Source organism: Microcaecilia unicolor, chromosome 10, assembly GCF_901765095.1.
Source record: "Microcaecilia unicolor chromosome 10, aMicUni1.1, whole genome shotgun sequence".
NCBI classification, from domain to species: Eukaryota; Metazoa; Chordata; class Amphibia; order Gymnophiona; family Siphonopidae; genus Microcaecilia; species Microcaecilia unicolor.
Genome location: NC_044040.1, coordinates 143,026,059 through 143,046,356, shown reverse-complemented (window position 1 = coordinate 143,046,356; position 20,298 = coordinate 143,026,059). Strand labels below are relative to the sequence as shown.

The window sequence follows — 20,298 nt, the reverse complement described above, 5'->3', positions numbered from 1 at the left end:
CAAGCTCCCCACTTCCATCCAGGGTCTGTCCCCTCTCTCTCTGCCCCCTCTTTTCAGCCCCCTTATTCCACTTGCCCCTAGTTCCAGCCCCAGCCCACATCTCCCACATGCCCCCCTTTTCAGCCCCACTATCCCACCAGTCCCCAGCCCTTTTCTCCCATCAGTCCCGAGCTTCAGCCCCCAGTTCCAGTACTAGCCCCCTTATCCCAAATACCCTCCTTTTCAGCCCCCAGTTCCAGCCCCCTTCATCCACCACATGCCTTGCATCCCCCCTTTTCAGCCCCAGACCCATTCTCCCACCTGCCCCAGGCATGGACCCATTTTCCCTCCTGCCCCCTTGTCAGACCCCCCAGACCCCTTCTCCCATCTGAGCACTCCCCTCCCCAATCCCCTTCTCCCCTATGACCACCCCCACCCTCCCCAATCCCCTTCTCCCCTATGAGCACCCCCACCCTCTCCAATCCCCTTCTCCCCTATGAGCACCCTACCCAATCCCCTTCTCCCCTATGACCACCCTCCCCAATCCCCTTCTTCCCTCTGAGCCCCCCTCTCCCATCTGAGCCCCCCCTAAAGCCACCACCCTGCTTTTTTTTTTTTTAATCCGTGCAGCGATGCAGGCAGCGCCTCGCGTCTGCCCTGCATGAACTGAAAAGAGGAAATCGCTTTGCTGACGTCGGGCCTTCCCTCGCTTGTTGTCCCGCCCTCTTTTGAGGTAACTTCCTATTTCCTCGAGGGCGGGACAACAAGCGAGGGAAGGCCCGATGTCAGCAAAGCGATTTCCTCTTTTCAGTTCATGCAGGGCAGACTCGAGGCGCTGCCTGCATCGGCGATCGCTGCACAGTGCACGAATTTAAAAAAAAAAAAAAAAAAGCTGTCGGCTCTCGCGGAGCACCCCCCACCCGCTGACACCCGGGGCGGACCGCCCCCACCGCCCCCCCCTTGGTACGCCACTGTGCTAAAGGGAGCCTACCACCCCTGAAGGTTTGCTACCGGGATTACAGTTATTACAATATTCCAAACACTATAATGAAAATAAAATGATCTTTTCTACCTTTGTTGTCTGGTGACTTTGTTTTTCTGATCATGCTGGCCCAGTATCCGATTCTGCTGCTATCTGTCCTCTTAACTCAGTTTCCAGGGCTTCCTTTCCATTTATTTCTTTACTTTCTGCCTTTCTTCTTCATTTCTTGTCCTACATCCGTAAGTAAAAGCTGGGTCCTCCACAGACTTGACTGTCCAGTGGATCCAGCTTCTGCCTATTTTCTTCATCCATGTGCAGTTTTCCAGTGGCGTAGCAAGGGCGGGGCGGTGGGGGCGGTCTGCCCTGGGTGTCACCAGAAAGGGGGGTGCCGCCGCTCCCGCTGCTCTTCATCCTGGCACCCCCCCCCCCCCCCCGCACCAGCCCTTTAAAAATAAATTGCTGACGCGATAGCGAGCGCAGCACCTCGTGTGCAAGTAAAAGAAGTGGATCCGATCATCTCATTGGGCCTTCCCTCACTGTCCCGCCCTCCTCTGACGCAACTTCTTATTTTCTCTAGGGCGGGACAGTGAAGGAAGGCCCAATGAGATGATCGGATTCGCTTCTTTTATTTGCACACGAGGTGCTGCGCTCGCTATTGCGTCGGCAATTTCTTTTTAAAGACCGGGTGGCAGGGAGAAGATGAGGCAGGGTGAGGGTGGGGGACAGATGGGGTGAGGGTGGGGGGCACTTGGATAGCAGAAGGGACTGGGTGGGAGCCAGATGGGGTGAGGGGGACTCGGATGGGCAGAAGGGACTGGGTGGGAGACAGATGGGGTGAGGGTGGGGGGCACTTGGATAGCAGAAGGGACTGGGTGGGAGCCAGATGGGGTGAGGGGGACTCGGATGGGCAGAAGGGACTGGGTGGGAGACAGATGGGGGGAGGGGGGGGGGCACTTGGATAGCAGAAGGGACTGGGTGGGAGACAGATGGGGTGAGGGGGACTCGGATGGGCAGAAGGGACTGGGTGGGAGACAGATGGGAGAAGGGGCATGGAGCTGGAACTGGGGTCTGAAAAGTGAGCAGGAGGGAGAATGGGGTCATGCCTGGGGCAGGGGTGGATGGGAGAATCAATGGATCTGGAACTAGGGGCAGCCGCAGGTGGGAACTGGGAGCCGAAAAGAGGGGGCAGTGAGAGAGGGGGGATAGATCCTGGATGGAATGGGGAGTGAGAGGGAGGGCAGACCCTGAATGGATGGGAGGGGGAAAGAGAGAGGGCAAATGGTGAATCGAAGGAGCAGAGAGAAAGGGCAGACAGTGGACAGAAGGGAGTGAAAGAGCAGACAGTGGATGGAAGGGGGCAGAGATAGAGGGCAAATGCTAGAGGGAAAGGAGAGAGAGAGGGCAGATGGTGGATGGAAGGGGGAGAGAGAGATGGCAGACTGGGGCAGATGGTGGATGGAAGGAGCAGAAATAGAGGGCAGATGTGGATGGAAGGGACATTAGAGAGGGCAGACACTGGAGAGCAGAGAGAGAGCGAAGACAGATGCTGGATGGAAGGAAGACGGTGAAAAGAAGATGAGGAAAGCAGAAACCAAAGACAACAAACTGTAAATATATATTTTTATTATTTTGCTTTAGGATATAGTATTTTAGCTGTGTTAATAAATGTTTATAAATAGAACATGTAAATAAGGTAATCTTGTTATTGGACTAAATTTAATACATTTTGACTTAACTTTCAGAGAACAAAACCCCCTTCCTCAGATCAGGATAGGATACTGTAACAGCACTATACTGTATTGACCTGAGGAAGGAGATTTTGGCCTCTGGAAGCTAAATGTATTAGTCCAATAAAATGGTATTATTTTATTTTCTGTATTTGTTTTATTTCTATTTGTTAATTTGTAAAGTGGTGATTGGTATTTGTTAGTTTTTTCAAATTTACATCTGCTGTCTTTATATTTTGCACAGTACTAGGAGACATTTTCTGTTTCTGTGGTGTTGCATTGTATGCAGAGTCTGGCATCGGGGGTTCAGTTTAATTTTTGTCTAAATAGAAAGTTTATGATTACTTATTCTATAGTGGATTAGGGTGTATCTGTGTTTGTGAAAAAGACATGGCTTTCAGTTGGCATTGACTGTGCAGGATTGACGATCTGTACTATTCTGTCTGGTTTCGTTTTACAATAGGTGAATTGATGTTCTAGTGCTCACTGTAGTGCTTAAGATGCTTTCCTTTTCCTTGTGTGACTCGTAGAAATGACTGCTTATGGTATGGTAAAATTGCTCTATAGGTCGTGAGTGTTTTGTATTCTCGGTATGCCTAGTACTGGATTGGGGGGGGGGGGGGTGTTAAAAAATGACCGGCCCCAGGTGTCAACTACCCTAGCTACGCCACTGCAGTTTTCTCTCTTCCTTTTTCCTCATCTCATCTCCTTCCTCACTCTTCCCTCTCCTCCATCCATGTCCAGCAACTCTCCTCTCCCCTGCCCCCCTCCAGCCATCCACACCCACCCAGCGATTCTCTCCTCTCCCCTGCCCCCCTCCAACCATCCACACCCACCCAGTGATTCTCTTCGCTCCCCTGCCCCCCTCCAGCCATCCATACCCACCCTCAACAATTCTCCTCGCTCCCCTGCCTCCGTCGCAGCAGCCGCAGTGAAAGCCCGTCTCTAGCCTTGTAAGCCTTCCTTTCATTTCCGTCAGTGTCCCGCCCTCGCGGAAAGAGTTAATGACGTCAGAAGAAGACGGGACACTGACGGGAACGAAGGGAAGGCTTACAAGTGAAATATTCAGATCCTTTTCTCAATAGAGAAACCTCAAACTTGTAAATTTCCACCATATTTTCACTCATATTTTCTCATTTACCACATAATCAGGCACTCTTTTATAATTTCAGTCAACTTAGATCAAACAACAATTCTCTCTTTCAATTCTTACACACGGAGCTCAAAGCTACAGGTCTGTCTTGGCCAAATCGTCAGTTGCTCTCTTCTCTGTGTTCCCGGGCAGAATTCTAACAGGAGCTGATCATCCAATCAAAGAACTCTATTTGAATGCAGATTAACATACAGACACTCTAATGGGAATTTTTAGTCAAAAACACTAGATAAACCCTTCGTTTTTGGATCAAACTTCACATTTTTGATCAGAGCCATGCCCTAACATTAAGGCTGTAAACATTTCCAACAATTTTTACCCATAAATATGCAAATGAGAACCTCCCAAAAATGGACTAATTTGCATATGGCTTGAGCAAATTTGAGTACATAGCATACCAATCCCACATCCTAGCACCTAAATTCTGCAATTAGATTTAATACAAATACTTTTAAAACTTATTTTTAGCACTTTTAAAATTTCAGGGGTCAGTGCAAGTCTCTTTGGTATGAACTGCTCATGTGCAGGAAGTCATCCTCGTTAAATATCTCCCTGGCAACCCAGTACACCTCCAGCCAACCCCCCCCCCCCCCCCTCCTCTCCCAGCAGAAAGGTAAACAAATTAAACCAATTTCTACAACTGGTTACACAAGGCTAGAGACGGGCTTTCATTGCTGCTGCTGCAACGATGGAGGTAAATCAACAATGTAAACCCCCCAGAGCAGCGGGACTCCCGGGAGAAACAGCTGATCCATCCTGCTGCAGCTGGGGAGGCTTAGCCTCCCCAAGCCTCTTATACCGGGCGCCTATGGGGACGGGGTTCAGCAACAGGTGGTCAGATACCAGGACACCACAGAGGAGGAGAGATGTTGATGTGGGGTAGGTGAAAAGATCAATAATTTTTTTTAATATCTCAGGGGGGAGGCTGTGGAGTGCCATGCAATGGAAGGGCAGTTAGCTCTGGGCCCATCCATAATACTGGGTCTGGCTATACCACTGATCAGCACACAAGCTGATAAGTGCATTCATGTCAATTCTCTGTCCCAGACATGCCCCCTAGAGCGACGCAGGGGCAGTGATGTAAGAGACGGGAGGAGCCTGCAGAGCCAGCAGCCAATGCCTCAAGGCTGCCTGCGGAGGTGCCACGCTTTTTTTTTTCAACTTTTTTTGTCATTAGCGCTCAGCTCAGTCAGCTGAGCGCTTCTTCTTTTTGTAGCGCCGGCCCTGCTGCTCAATAGGAAAAGCAGCAGTGGCCGGCAATGGGAGCTAGGGCTGGCGCTGGCGGGCCTGAATCGGGAGAGGGAAAAAGCAGATGGAAGGTTGGGGAGAGAAAGAGGGAAAAAGCAGATGGAAGGATGGGGAGAGAAAGAGGGAAAAAGCAGATGGAAAGATAGGGAGAGAAAGAGGGGAGATGGATGAAAGGATGCAGAGAGAAAGGGGAGAGACTAGAAGGATGTGGAGAGAGAAGGGACACTGAACAGAAAAGGGTAGAGAGCTAGAGAGAGACATGGTTAGAAGGAGGTAGAGAGACACATTAGATGGAAGGATCAGGAGAGAGGGTAGATGGGTGGAAGGATGGGGAGAGAAAGAGGGAGACGCTGGATGGAAGGGTAGGGAGAAAGAGGGAAGACGCTGAATGGAAGGGTAGGGAGAAAGAGGTGACGCTGGATGGAAGAATGCAGAAAGAAAGAGGGGAGACTACTGGAAGGATGGGGAGAGAGAGAGGGGAGAAACTGGAAGGATGGGGAGAGAAAGAAGAGAGCTGCTGGATGGAAAAGGAGAGTAGTGAAAGACTGGAGAATAAGAGGAAGGGGCATGGGGAGAACAAGGGTGAGAAAAAGATGAAAAGCCATAAGTAGATGAAGGAAATTAAAGAATGGATAGTAAGAATGAATTAAATCTGGACAGAGAGAGAGGCAGAAAAATATTGAAGAAAGCAAAGAAAAAGGAGAGAAAAATGAGAAATGGCCAGAAAACCGTGGCAGAAGAGTTAAGCGAAAACGAAGTAAAGCAGAATCTAGAGACTGGGAGCAACACAATGAGAAAAAGTAAATGGCCATACAACAAAGGTAAAGAAAATAAATTTATTTTTAATTTAGGATAAAGTAATATGGTACCTTTGTTAATAAAGTTTCAGAGACCAATACTTCCTTCCTTAGGTCAGGAGAGGATACCGTAGCAGCATTATACTGACCATAGGCAGGAGGTTTTGGCCTCTGAAAGCTCATTGAAAAGGGTGTTAGGCTATTAAATAAATTGTCTGAAATCTGATGCACTGAAAAGCAGCACTTTACCCTGTGTGACAAATGTATCTGATTAGTGTGACTAAATTTTGCTGGGGGAGGGGGGTAGAGAGAAAATTTTGTGCCCACCCACTTTGGGTTCAGGCCCACCCAAAATTGGCAGTCTGGCTACGCCACTGTATGTTTCCCCTTTCCCCGCGCAGCCATCATCTAGTACGTTCAAAACAAAGCAAGCAAGCCTATGAGCTGCTACATCCTTGTTGTCGTTCTTTATTGTTGGTAGCATTTTTATTTAATCTCACTTATTTTCAAACATGCTGGCTTGTGCAGCATATGGATGTAGACAGAGGAAGTATTGGTTTCATCAATTAGAGTACTAATTTGTTCTACATTTTAAATCAGTGTCATTTGGAGGGGCTGGCTATAGGGACGCCCCCTGTATTCATGCAGAGATGTTAGTAAAGGGCCACCAAGTTACCAAAACAGACATCAGATACAGATGTGATTCCATGTGCCCAATGGAAAGAGAGTTTAATTCTATTTCCATTTAATTTCAATATATCCCATCTTTATAACACTAGGCTTCCCAAAGGCAGATTACAGGAACAGATGAACAGTTAAGATCAAGAAACAGGATATTCTCACTGAAATTTCTATATCTGTATTGTATAGAAGAGTGCAGAAAATGAGCACAAAATACAGAGATAACTGCTTGTTTCTACCAGCTTCCCATATCTAGATTTAAATATCATGAAATAAAAATTGAACATCACTAAAAGCTGTTTTAGTGATGTTCAATTTTTATTTCATGGTATTTAAATCTAGATATGGGAAGCTTTCAAATAAATTGAAAAGCTGCAAACAAATCCCCCCCCCAAAAAATACATTTTGTCCTCCACCTTTTAAGGCACCCATCCAACTAGAACAGCACAAGACTTTTTACATATGGACGACCACACATTATTGCTAATAATCTTTTTGCTATTGTTTTCAATAGCGTTTATTATTGTTTCCTTCTTCTCTTCCCCCCCCCCCCCCCCCCCGGAGTCAAGCACCGCTTTGTTTCCCCCTTCTCTTCTCCGCCCCAGTCCAGAACTGTTTTGTTTCCCCACCCACCCAAGTCCAGCACCGCTTTGTTTCCCCCCTCTCTTTCTCCCTCCGAGTCCAGTGCCGGTTTCTGGCCCCCCAACCCGGACCGTCATCAAACCTGCTTCTTCATTTACCAGCCCCGCCCCTGCAGCGATAGCACGCCGGCATCAGTCAGACTCACATCCTTCCCTCTACCATCCACGTCCCGCTCCTCTCAGTCACACTTCCTGTGTGTGCGCGAGGGAGGGACTCGTGAGTCGTGACAAGCCCGGTCCAGCGTCAATCAGGCAGGTTGCAGGGCATGCTCAAAATAGGCATGACAGTTGTGGGAGGGAGGAGAGGGAGAACTGAAAGTGGCATTGGGCTGGACTGGAGGGAGGCGTGTCATGGAACGGTGGGGTGGGAACTAAGGGAGAGGACAGGGAGAAAGTGCAAATTTTTAAAAAAATGTGGCTGTCGGCCCCACCGATTCAAGACTGTATAGGCGCTGTTTTTTTAAAAATCCGTTTAGGGGAGTGACCGCTTCCCCTGTGCCCCACCTACGCCACTGGTCCAGATATGAATGCCTAATTGCCTGTACTGCCTTTGGTGACATGCTAATAAAAATACCTTCTATCCCAGTGTCTCTTTCTAATTGTTGAGGGAGTTTATACTCAGGCTGTGTAAAACTGACTGAGAATAAGGCCTCACCTGCCCAAACTATTAACACCACAACCTTATAGCCTCCTTATAGCTTTTTATAGTCTCTGCAATAAATATAGTCTTCAGAATGCCATGATTCTCTAGCAACTTGGTCAAAAATGATCCAGCCACAGCACCTCAAATAATTCCAGGTACAAAAATTCTGCACGGATCAGCATAGCTTCTACCAAAACCGTTTGGGCATTATTTGTGTAGCCTAGATCTCACTTGGATTGTGGACTTAAGCTGGCCACATCTCGATGAGTACATAAAATATTTATAAAACTCGAAAGAGTTTTGGTTTCTGGGGGAAGGCAGATGTCCAATAAAAAATATATGGGTTTCAATCTAATCAACCTGGTGTGGGTAAATCAGTAATTTCCAACAATTCCACCAGCTTAAATGATATATAACTCAACTACAATACTTTTTTTTTATTTTTAATTTGCAGTGCTCAGTAGTGCTGTAGTGTTCTTTAAACCAACTGTCTCTGGTTCAAAACTGCAGCCCTCTCACATCATAGCACAAGCCCTTCCTACCTTCCAATTCTCACAGGGTTAAACAATAAACACTCCCTGCCCAGAGAACACAAAAAGATGTAATACTGTAAACACTTATCCTTAGCTGTTTGTGGGCCAGTGCTCGGTCTGCAGATGTCAACAGGTCCTCACAGTCAGACTTGCAAAAAAGTAAAAAAGAACCCCAGAACATCAATTAAATTCACACAGCTCCAATATCCAATGTCCTCAAGATGTGTGTTTTATAACAAAATTCATTTTTGTTTCGGTGACTCCACAAAATTTAAAAGTGGAGTAGCAGCCTTTGGTTAGTGCAGTGGGCTGAGAATGTGGGGAACTGGATTCAAGATCCATTGCAGCTCCTTGTGATCCTGGGCAAGTCACTTAACCCTCCATTGCCCCAGGTACAAAAACAATTCCTTTGCCAGAGAAAATGCCTCTCCACCACTGCCAATGCTGGATTCTTTGCTGAAGCCCTAACCAAATCATACATGGTGTCTGCCAAAAAGGATGTACCTAACTCTAAATTTATGACATCCTCAGAAACTTGTACTGTGGCTTCCACCAGGGAATCTGGAAGTCTTTTCTGCCCACCAAAAACAGGCTTGAGCCACATAACCTCCGCAGATGGCTGCTTGCAATACTAGAGCAGAGATCTCAAAGGATCTCTTCAGGAGGGCTTCCATTCTTTGATACTGAGGATCCTTTAATGCTGCTCCCCCTTCAATGGGAACTTCTTTCTTCTTGGTGACAGCTGTGACCAACGCATCTACCTTTGGTAACTTAAAACTCTCTCCAATTCCATCAAAGGAAGCTGATAAAGGCAAGCCATGGCTCTGACAATTCTTAGGGCTATGTCAATGGCGTGCCATTTGACCTCCACCATCTCTCTGAGATCTTCATTAAATGAGAAGGTTCTTGCTGGCTTCCTCATCCCTTTCAAAAGTGGATCTCTTATTCAGGTTACTGAAGCATCAATAGAACTTTCATCGTAAAATAAAAACATTCTTATTTAGGAAATATTACTAAATTCAGCACAGTGTATTCAGATGGCTATAGATTAAGACATATTCTTTTTCATTTTGCAAATTATTATGATTTTCTGTAATTTCCTGGATATTGACCAGAATCTTATTATATAAACCACTCTGAACTGAAAGGCTAGTGCGGGTTATAAGTTTTGGTATTATTATTATTAATCAAGTTATCAAGTAGGGAAGCTCTGGTCTATGGAAAATGTGAACCATAGTATGGTCTTCACCTGGAGGAATCTCTGAGCTCCCAGCCTCTAGGTCATCTTGCCAAACAGCTTCCTTGATTACAGCTTCACCCAGGGGTTTCAAAGAATCCCCTGAAAACAAATCATCCAAATTCTGTTTTTTTTCTAATACACACTGCCTCTTGGCCCCAAAGAGCCCCTTCTCTGGAGTCAAGAAGAGGGGACCAGTAAGCCTTGCTTCATACAGAAGGTGCAGCAATAATACAACTCCGGAGAAAAAGCAGAAGAAACACCAACAGAATCCTGCCTGTGCAGCATCGGAGATTCATATGAATGGGGCTGTGAAGAAGTTAAGTCACTTTAAACAGTGATTTCCACCAGCATGCTCCCCTCTAAATCCTGCCAAGTCAGTCTGCTCTCCTGCAGCCACCCAAGCTGACTTTGGAGCACTGCCAGGAGTCTCCTGCAACCCTGAAGTTGGCAGTGCTAACTCTGCACTTAGGGGCCCTTTTACTAAGTTGTGTAAGTGCCTACGCACGTACAACGCGTATCAAATTAGAACTACCGCCCGGCTACTGCGTGCCCCAGGAAGTAAATTCTAATTTTGATGCATGTCCAAAACATGTGGCAGAAATAATTTCTATTTTCTACCACTTGGTGCTTACTGGGCGGTAATCAGCTGTGTATGTGTGCTGACGATTACCTCCCGGTTAACGCGTGAGACCTTACCGATAAGTCAATGGCGGTTATCTATTTTCACATAATCCTCGCCCTGCTGGCCGTGGGGGCGGTGTTGGACTACTTCTCTCTCCCTCCTCCAGATTTCAACCCCTTCTTCCCCCTCAATCTCACTGTTTTTCCTCCTTTGAGGTCCACTCTATCCGCCTTTTCTCTCCTCTGCCTCTTCGAATAGCGGTCATTTATCGTCCCCCTGATAAGTCCCTTTCATCCATTCTCAGTGACTTTGACGCCTGGCTTGCCTTCTTCCATGATCCTTCCTCCCCCTCTCTCATCCTTGGTGACTTTAATATTCCTGCTAATGATCCTTCCAACTCTTATATTTCCAAGTTACTCGCTTTAACATCCTCCTTTAATCTCCAACTATGCTCCACCTCCCCCACTCATCAAAATGGTCACTGTCTTGATCTCATCTTCTCCTCCAACTGTTCACCTTCTAGTTTCCTTGCCTCTGATCATCCCTCCTCTGATCACCATCTTATAACTTTCACACTTAAATCTCCTCCCTCCCAGTCCCGTCCTATCCTATCTAATTTATCTAGGAATCTTCACGATATTGACCCTTCATCTCTATCCTCCCATGTTTCAAACCTCCTCTCTACTGTGGCACCATCCAAGTCTGTCAACGAGGCTGTTTCTTCTTACAACAATACTCTATCCTCTGCCTTAGACACTCTTGCACCTTTGATGACCCGCCCTGTAAGGCGTACAAAACCCCAACCTTGGCTGACTTCTAATATCCGCTACCTACGTTCCTGTACCCGCTCCGCCGAACGCCTCTGGCGGAAATCTCGGGCCCTTGCTGATTTCTTACACTTTAAGTTCATGCTGACCTCCTTCCAATCTGCTCTTTTACGTGCCAAACAGGATTATTATATCCAACTGACCAACTCTCTTGGCTCTAATCCTCGACTTCTCTTCACCACATTGAACTCTCTCTTCAAGGTGCCCCCTCCCCCAACTCCCCCTTCATTATCTCCTCAGACCCTTGCTGAATTCTTTCACAACAAGGTTCAAAAGATAAACCTTGCTTTCTCTACCTCACCAGCTCTCCCTCCACTAGTCTGTTCCCCTCTCTCTCCTTCCCCTCATTCCCTTTCCTCCTTTCCTGAAGTTACTATTGAGGAAACTACACTTCTCCTTTCTTCCTCAAAATGTACCACCTGTTCCTCTGATCCCATTCCCACCCACCTTCTTAATGCCATCTCTCCTACTCTTATTCCTTTTATCTGTCACATTCTCAACCTCTCACTTTCCACTGCGACTGTCCCTGCTGCCTTTAAACATGCTGTGGTCACACCTCTCCTTAAGAAGCCTTCACTTGACCCTACTTGTCCCTCTAATTACCGACCCATCTCCCTCCTTCCTTTTCTCTCCAAATTACTTGAGCGTGCTGTTCACCGCCGCTGCCTTGATTTTCTCTCCTCACATGCTATTCTTGACCCATTACAATCTGGTTTTCGCCCTCTCCACTCAACCGAAACTGCGCTTACTAAAGTCTCCAATGACCTATTACTGGCTAAATCCAGAGGTCACTATTCCATCCTCATTCTTCTTGATCTTTCCGCTGCTTTTGACACTGTCGATCACAGCATACTTCTCGATACCTTGTCCTCACTTGGATTCCAGGGCTCTGTCCTTTCCTGGTTCTCTTCCTACCTCTCCCTCCGCACCTTTAGTGTTCCCTCTGGCGGATCCTCTTCTACTTCTATCCCTCTGCCTATCGGCGTACCTCAGGGTTCTGTTCTTGGTCCCCTCCTCTTTTCTATCTACACTTCTTCCCTTGGTTCATTAATCTCATCCCATGGCTTTTCCTACCATCTCTATGCTGATGACTCCCAAATCTACCTTTCTACCCCTGATATCTCACCTTGCATCCAAACCAAAGTTTCAGCGTGCTTGTCTGACATTGCTGCCTGGATGTCTCAATGCCACCTGAAATTAAATATGACCAAAACCGAGCTTCTCATTTTCCCCCCCAAACCCACCTCCCCGCTCCCCCCGTTTTCTATTTCTGTTGATGGCTCTCTCATTCTCCCTGTCTCCTCAGCTCGAAACCTTGGGGTCATCTTTGACTCTTCTCTCTCCTTCTCTGCTCATATCCAGCAGACCGCCAAGACCTGTCGTTTCTTTCTTTACAACATTCGTAAAATCCGCCCCTTTCTTTCCGAGCACTCTACCAAAACCCTCATCCACACCCTTGTCACCTCTCGTTTAGACTACTGCAATCTGCTTCTTGCTGGCCTCCCACTTAGTCACCTCTCCCCTCTCCAGTCGGTTCAAAACTCTGCTGCCCGTCTCGTCTTCCGCCAGGGTCGCTTTACTCATACTACCCCTCTCCTCAAGACCCTTCACTGGCTCCCTATCCGTTTTCGCATCCTGTTCAAACTTCTTCTACTAACCTATAAATGTATTCACTCTGCTGCTCCCCAGTATCTCTCCACACTCGTCCTTCTCTACACCCCTTCCCGTGCACTCCGCTCCATGGATAAATCCTTCTTATCTGTTCCCTTCTCCACTACTGCCAACTCCAGACTTCGCGCCTTCTGTCTCGCTGCACCCTACGCCTGGAATAAACTTCCTGAGCCCCTACGTCTTTCCCCATCCTTGGCCACCTTTAAATCTAGACTGAAAGCCCACCTCTTTAACATTGCTTTTGACTCGTAACCACTTGTAACCACGCGCCTCCACCTACCCTCCTCTCTTCCTTCCCGTTCACATTAATTGATTTGATTTGCTTACTTTATTTATTTTTTGTCTATTAGATTGTAAGCTCTTTGAGCAGGGACTGTCTTTCTTCTATGTTTGTGCAGCGCTGCGTATGCCTTGTAGCGCTATAGAAATGCTAAATAGTAGTAGTAGTAGTAGTCAATGGGTGGCAGTAAGGTCTCAGGCCCCAAATGAATGCACTCTGAAAAGCGCCCCTTCATGCTTTATCTCCGATCTCACCTCCCACTTAAACTTTTTACTTCAAAAAGGCTCTTTCCCCACCAAGCACCGTAACATATTACTAACACCTATCCCAAAGAATACAAACAAACCTGTGAATGACGTTACCAACTACCGTCCAATTGCATCCATACCTCTAATCACCAAATTATTGGAAAACAGAGTGACCTCACAACTTAATGAATATATTCAGAAATTCTCCATCCTCCACGAGTCCCAGTCGGGCTTCCGACCTGCCCACAGCACTGAAACGGTTCTTCTAACCTTAATATCTAAATTCAAACTTGAAATAGCAAACGGATACAACATCATCCTCTTATAATTTGACTTATCCAGCGCTTTTGACATGGTTGACAATTCAATCCTTACCAAACTCTTGGACAAACTTGAGATCTGTGGAAACATTATCAACTGGATTACTAACTTCATTACTACCAGATCCTATGAAGTCGAAGGAACTACAAATCTATCATCCCCATGGTCATCAGAATGTGGAGTACCACAGGGATCTCCACTCTCCCCGATACTTTTCAACCTTATGATGATCCCCTTGGCCAGAATACTAACCAAACATGGTCTAAATCCTTTCATTTACGCCAATGACGTCACCATATATATCCCCTTTAAATTCAATCTATCTGAAATCCACGACAAAATCAATACTGCCATTACCATTCTAACCTCCTGGGCTAATGCTTTTAAAATGAAATTAAATAAAGAAAAGACGCAGTGCCTGGTTCTCTCTTCCCAATACTCCCCTTATCTCCCGACTACTCTCAACACCCCTGATGTCAAACTCCCCAAATCTGACAACTTAAAGATACTGGGAGTAACGATAGACAGCCATTTATCTTTTGATAACTACGCTAAGCTCACCACGAAGAAAATGTTTAATATGATGTTTAATTGAAACGAATGAAGCCTTATCTCCCACTCAACACTTTCCGGAACCTGATACAGTCTACTGTTATTACCCACGCCGACTACTGCAACAGTGTCTTTTTAGGATGCAAAACCCAAATACTGAAGAGACTCCAAACTGCCCAAAACACGGCTGCCAGACTTATTTTTGGCAAATCAAAATTCAAAAGTGCATCACCTCTTCGAGCAAAGCTTCACTGGCTCCCCATCAAAGAAAGAATACATTTTAAGATCAACACAATGACCCACAAGATCATCCACGGCGAATCCCCTGGCTACATGAATGAATTGATTGACCTCCCTGCTAGAAACAGATCTATTTCTTCACGAACTTATCTTAACCTACACCTTCCCAATTGTAGAGGAATTAAGTACAAGACCTACTACGCATTCAGTTTCTCCTTTTTGGGCAGCCAGCTTTGGAACGCTATACCCAGACCAATCCAATTAATAAACGAATTATTGCCCTTTAGAAAAATGCTGAAAGCTCATCTCTTTAAGCAAGCCTACCCAAATGCCCCAATCTAATCTCGCCAACTTCCACCCCCAATTCTGTTCTGACTTAAATACCAACCTCCCATCCTTCTCTTTCCATCTCTCCTTAATTTTATCCCTCCTTACCCTTTCTCCCAAATTACACTATCCTATCCTGTCTACCCTCTTTTATCCTAGTCATATATTATCTAGCTCAACTTATCATACACTACTAAGCCCAACTTTACATTGTTTTACTATTGTTTTATTAAAATTCTATTAACTTTGTATTTCAAATTACTATGTAAGCCGCATTGAGCCTGCATTGTGTGAGAAAGCGCGGGGTACAAATGTAATAATAATAATAATTTTGCAGCACATTCATTTTTGTCCAAAAATTTTTAAAAAGGCCTTTTTTGCAGGCACGCTGAAAAATGGACCTGCACACATCCAATACATACACCTACACCAGCGCAGACCATTTTTTGGCATGCCTTAGTAAAAGGGCCCCTTAGTGACCTTTGATGTATTTGTGCTAACACTACGTGCTGTACTGAGCAAGAAGCACAGTGGTGCGGTTTCTGCGGAGAAGCTGCCATCTTGGCTCAACAGTCCCACCGGTGCCCAGCAGAAAACTTCCACCACTCTACAAATATCTCCACCTCCAACATTAGAGCTGAGCCTCAGGGGAAAAAAGCCCGACTCTGGAGGCTCTGCCCGAACGCCTTTTCAGTAAGACTACAGTGCACTTATGTCTCTTCTCTCTCTCATTTTTTTGTCGGTTGTTTCCTTTTGCTCTCAAGAGGTACTCAAGGAACCCCTCCCAGTAGCGGGGAGATGGGGCTGAGGCACAGGACAACTCTCAGAGAAGGTTGGGGGGAGGGACCTGAAGTGTGCACCCTGGCACAGGAAAACAAGGCTCCTCACAATATTAACTTTCTCCTAAGTGGGTTTTCTTTTTTGCCTGCTGTTTCACCAAATTACACTCTACTTTTTTTTTTTTAAATATGGAGCCAAAGAGGTGCACCCAAACCAGACCAGTCTTGATGAGGGCTGCACAGGTACTCACCTACCATCTTCTGAGGAGTCTGAAAAATACTGGCAAGCTCTGGGCTGCATGGATGTTTATATTATGATATCACTCAGTAGTTCTGAGTTTCCCATTAGCTGGTAGAAGGGCTCATACCCTTTCATCGAGAATATTTTATAATCTACATGTGTAAGTATGCACCCTGCCTATGATTTCCCCAAACTCCACCCATGTGAATGCCTACCTACAAAGTATGTGGCATCACATCTTGTCACGTAGTTACAGAATGTAGATTGAAACTAATTGAATATCCACATTCACATGCATTCTTGCTGCCTAACACGTGGTAGTTCCTTATATAATTACCCACCAAGCCCCTAAATGAATACTGAAAGATCTATTTTATTTTTAAATCATACCTAGAATTATCTTTATTTCCAAATGATTTTTCCACATCTTCCCATGAGACCTAAAAGATAAAACAGAAACATTTCATATATTTTCTAAGAGCACAGTATTTATTCACAGTTTACAGACTATTCATGTACCTTCAGTTTTGATAAGTGAGCAAAATATTTTACTCAAAAGTTTATAAACAGAGGGGGGGGGGGGGGGGATGGGAAGAGGGGAGATGATATGATAAAGAAACAGGGAAAAGTAGGTGTGAAAGAAGGGAAATTCAAAACTAGAAACCGAGAGAAATATTGGATTGCAAGTCCAGATTCCAAATTAAATCTGTGTGACACTGGGGAAATCACTATTTCTATTATATTTATTTATTTATTGCATTTGTATCCCACATTTTCTCACCTATTGGTAGGTTCAATGTGGCTTACATGGTTCCGGAGAGATGGTTACAGATTCTAGAGTAATTGGTTACAGAGTGCATAGTAAAATTGGTTATAGATTGCATAGTCCGAATTAAAAGTTTGTATGGGACTATTGAGATATTGTAGGGGATTCATGACAGTTTGAGTGGAAAGACTGTAATTATGTTTTGTATAGACCAGTGGCTTAGCATATGATTTGGTTGTGGTAGGGTAGTAGAATGTGGTAGGTGTGTGGGGCAGGTTGAGCGACAATAGTTTTGTATTTTTGCTGTCCATTTTCATGATTATTTGGGTTGTATTTTGGTAATCTGGACATTTAAGTTGGTTCTGTGGGGATGAACTTTCTGAAAAGGTGGGTCTTCAGATTTTTTCTGAAGCTTAGGTAATTGTCCATGAGTTTCAGGTTTTTTGGCAATGCGTTCCATAGCTTGGTGCATATAAAGGAGAAGCTGGAGGTGTATGTTGATTTGTATTTCAGGCCCTTACATCTGAGGAAGTGAAGGGTTAGGTACAATCTCCCTGATTTACTTGTACTCCTAATTGGTAAGTCAATTAGTTCGATCATGTAGCCCGGTGCTGGGCCAGATTATTCTGTGCGCTAGAGAACAGATCTTGAAGGCTTTACTTGCCTTGATCAGTAACCAGTGTAGTTTTTGGAGGAGGGATTTTGTGCTTTTGAATTGTGTTTTTCCAAAGATGAGCCTAGCTGCCGTGTTTTGTGAAGTTTGTAGTTTCCTTAAGATATGATCTTTGCATCCTGCTTAGATTCCATTGCAATAGGCCACGTGGATTAGAGCCATTGTTTGGATCATGTTGCAGAATATGTCCCTTGGGAAGTATTGTTTTATGCGTTTGAGTTTCCACATTGTGTAGAATGTTTTCTTTGTAGTAGCCCTGCCTTGGTTTTCAAGTGATAGGTGATGCCTAGGATTTTCAGGTTGTCTGAGATTGGGCGAGATGAGCCCAAGGCATTGATGGTTATAGGATGTTCAGTACTGTGTTGGGATGAGAGAATGAGGCAGTGTGTTTTTTCTCTATTGAGTTTCAGCTTGAAGGCTGATGCCCAGGATTCCATGGTGTTCATGCTGTTCGTGATTTCAGAGGTGATTTCTGATGGATTATTTTTGAAAGGAATATAAATTGTAACATTGTCCCCATATAAGAATGGGTTGAGGCTGTGTTTGGATAGGGACCTGGCTAATGGGATCATCATTAGATTGAATAGTATAGGTAAGAGCGGTGATCCCTGTGGTACTTCACATTCTGCTTTCCAAGGTGGGGAGATTTCTGAATTTGATTTTACTTGATAAGACCTAGTGGTAGGAATCCCTTAATCCATGTAAGCATTTTCCCTCCAGTTTCTATCTTATTGAGTATTCTTAGTAGGATGTGGTGGTCTACCATGTCAAATGCACTGTTGAACTGGAGTACGAGGATGTTTTTGCCTATTGTGATTTCCTGCTTGAATTTAGCCAGGAGTGTGATTAGCACTGTTTCAGTGCTATGGTGGGGCCTGAAGCCTGATTGGGTTTCGTGCAGTATGGAGAATTTGGTGATATATTCTGTTAATTGTTTGGTCACTATCCAGCTTATCTTCGAAAGAGAAAAAGCCCATATTTTGACCCAAATCGGGAGATGGACGTCTTTCTCCCGTGGGCGCCCAAATCGATATAATCAAAAGCCGATTTTGGGTATCTTCAACTGCAATCTATCGCGGAAACTACCAAAGTTGACGGGGGCGTGTTGGAGGCGTGGTGAAGGCAGGACTGTGGCATGGTTATCGGCCGAGGAGAGATGGGCGTCCTCGGCTGATAATCGAAAAAAGAAAGGTGTTTTTAGTGCAAATTTGGGTCACTTTTTTGGACCCTTTTTTTCACAAACAAGTCCCAAAAAAGTGCCCTAAATGACTAGATGACCACCGGAGGGAATCGGGGATGACCACCCCTGACTCCCCCAGTGGTCACTAATCCCCCTCCCACCCAAAAGAAACAACTTTAAAAACTTTTTTTTCCAGCCTGTATGCCAGCCTCAAATGTCATACCCAGCTCCATCACAGCAGTATGCAGGTCCCTGGAGCAGTTGTTAGTGGGTGCAGTGCACTTCAGGCAAGTGGACCCAGGCCCATCCCCCCCCCCACCTGTTACACTTGTGGTGGTAAATGGGAGCCCTCCAAACCGCCCCCAAAACCCACTGTACCCACATGTAGGTGCCCCCCTTCATCCCTAAGTGCTATGGTAATGGTGTAGAGTTGTGGGGAGTGGGTTTTGGGGGGGATTTGGGGGGGCTCAGCACCCAAGGGAAGGGAGCTATGGACTTCAAAGGTAGTTAACGCTTTTTTTTTTAAATTGTTACAAGTGCCCCCTAGGGTGCCCGGTTGGTGTCCTGGCATGTGAGGGGGACCAGTGCACTACGAATCCTGGCCCCTCCCACGACCCAATGCCTTGGATTTGTTAGTTTTTGAGCTGGGTGCCTTTGGTTTCCATTATCGCTGAAAAATGAAACCGCCCAGCTCAAATCCGCACAAATCCGATGCATTTGGCTGGCACAAACCGTATTATCGGAAAAAAGATGGACGCCCATTTTTTTCGAAAATACGGTTTGTCCCGCCCCTTCATGTACCCGTTCTCGGAGATAGACGCCCATGGAGATGGGCGTTCGATTATGCCCCTCCACACCTTCCATCATCTTAGTTGTCAGAGGTATAGATGCAACTGGCCTGTAGTTTGTGATTTTGTTGGTTATTTTCTTGGTTTCTTTTGGAATGGGTGTGAATAGAATGTTTTCTTTGTCCAGTGGGAATTGACCTTCCTAGAACATGAAATTTTGGGGTCCTTTCACTAAGCTGCAGTAAAAGGGGGCCTGCGCTGGTGTCAGTACATGTTTTTGATGTGCGCTGAGGCCCCCTTTTACTGCAGCTGGTAAAAGGATGTTCTTTTTTTAAAAAAGAAATGGCCATGTGGCAAGTGAAGCACTTGTCATGTGGCCATTTCGTGGGGAGCACTTACTACCACTCATTGAGGTGGCGGTTAGGGCTCCCGTGCTAACCCAGCAGTAACCGGGCAGCGCGCAGCACTGGGGGTGGAACTACTGCCGGGCTGTTGCAGTAGCCTGGCAGTACTTCCAGTTTAGCAAGCGGTAAGCCCACATTGGGCTTACAGCCCTTTGCTCTGTATATATAAAGTTGCCATATTTACCAATTTCAGGAAGGATATTATAGGCCATTCTTGGTTTTCTGACAACCCTAATGCATTATGGGACCATAGCATTGATTTCAATAGATAGAATCGGGGACTACAAATACCACATTCCACTGGGATGCAAGTTAAACACCAAGATTGCCCGGCAGTAGTTCCTACCCCCAGCGCGTGCCATTTCTGGTGCTACAAACATTTTTCTATTTTTGTAGTGCCAGTGCTTACCCGGCAGTAATCAGACAGTGCCGCATGCTGCCCGTTTACCGCCAGGTTACTGCGGGAGCCCTTACTGCCACCTCAATGGATGGTGGTAAGTACTCCCCCCAAAAATAGTTCACTGACCATATGGACATTTCTTGTCAAGAAAAAGGACAGCTGCAGTAAAACGGGGCCTCAGCGAGGCATCAAAAACACACGCTGAAGCTAGCGCAGGCCCCCTTTTACCTTAGCTTAGTAAAAGAACCCCTTATAGAATTACCCCCATAGTGCTTTTCCTGCATGTAAGGCATGTTGTATACATAGGAAAGGGCTTTTATAAAATTGCATGGCTGAATACACACATAAGTATATA

General features: G+C 45.7%; 1 protein-coding gene across 1 annotated transcript in view; it reads right to left on the bottom strand.

The window, feature by feature from the left end:
• The window catches only part of LOC115478881 (ubl carboxyl-terminal hydrolase 18-like), a 136,990-nt gene that overhangs the window by 15,829 nt on the left and 100,863 nt on the right, over positions 1-20,298 (bottom strand). The window contains exon 13 of the mRNA XM_030216526.1: positions 16,123-16,172. Coding sequence (XP_030072386.1) covers positions 16,123-16,172 — 50 coding nt within the window. The remainder of the gene's footprint in view (positions 1-16,122; positions 16,173-20,298) is intronic.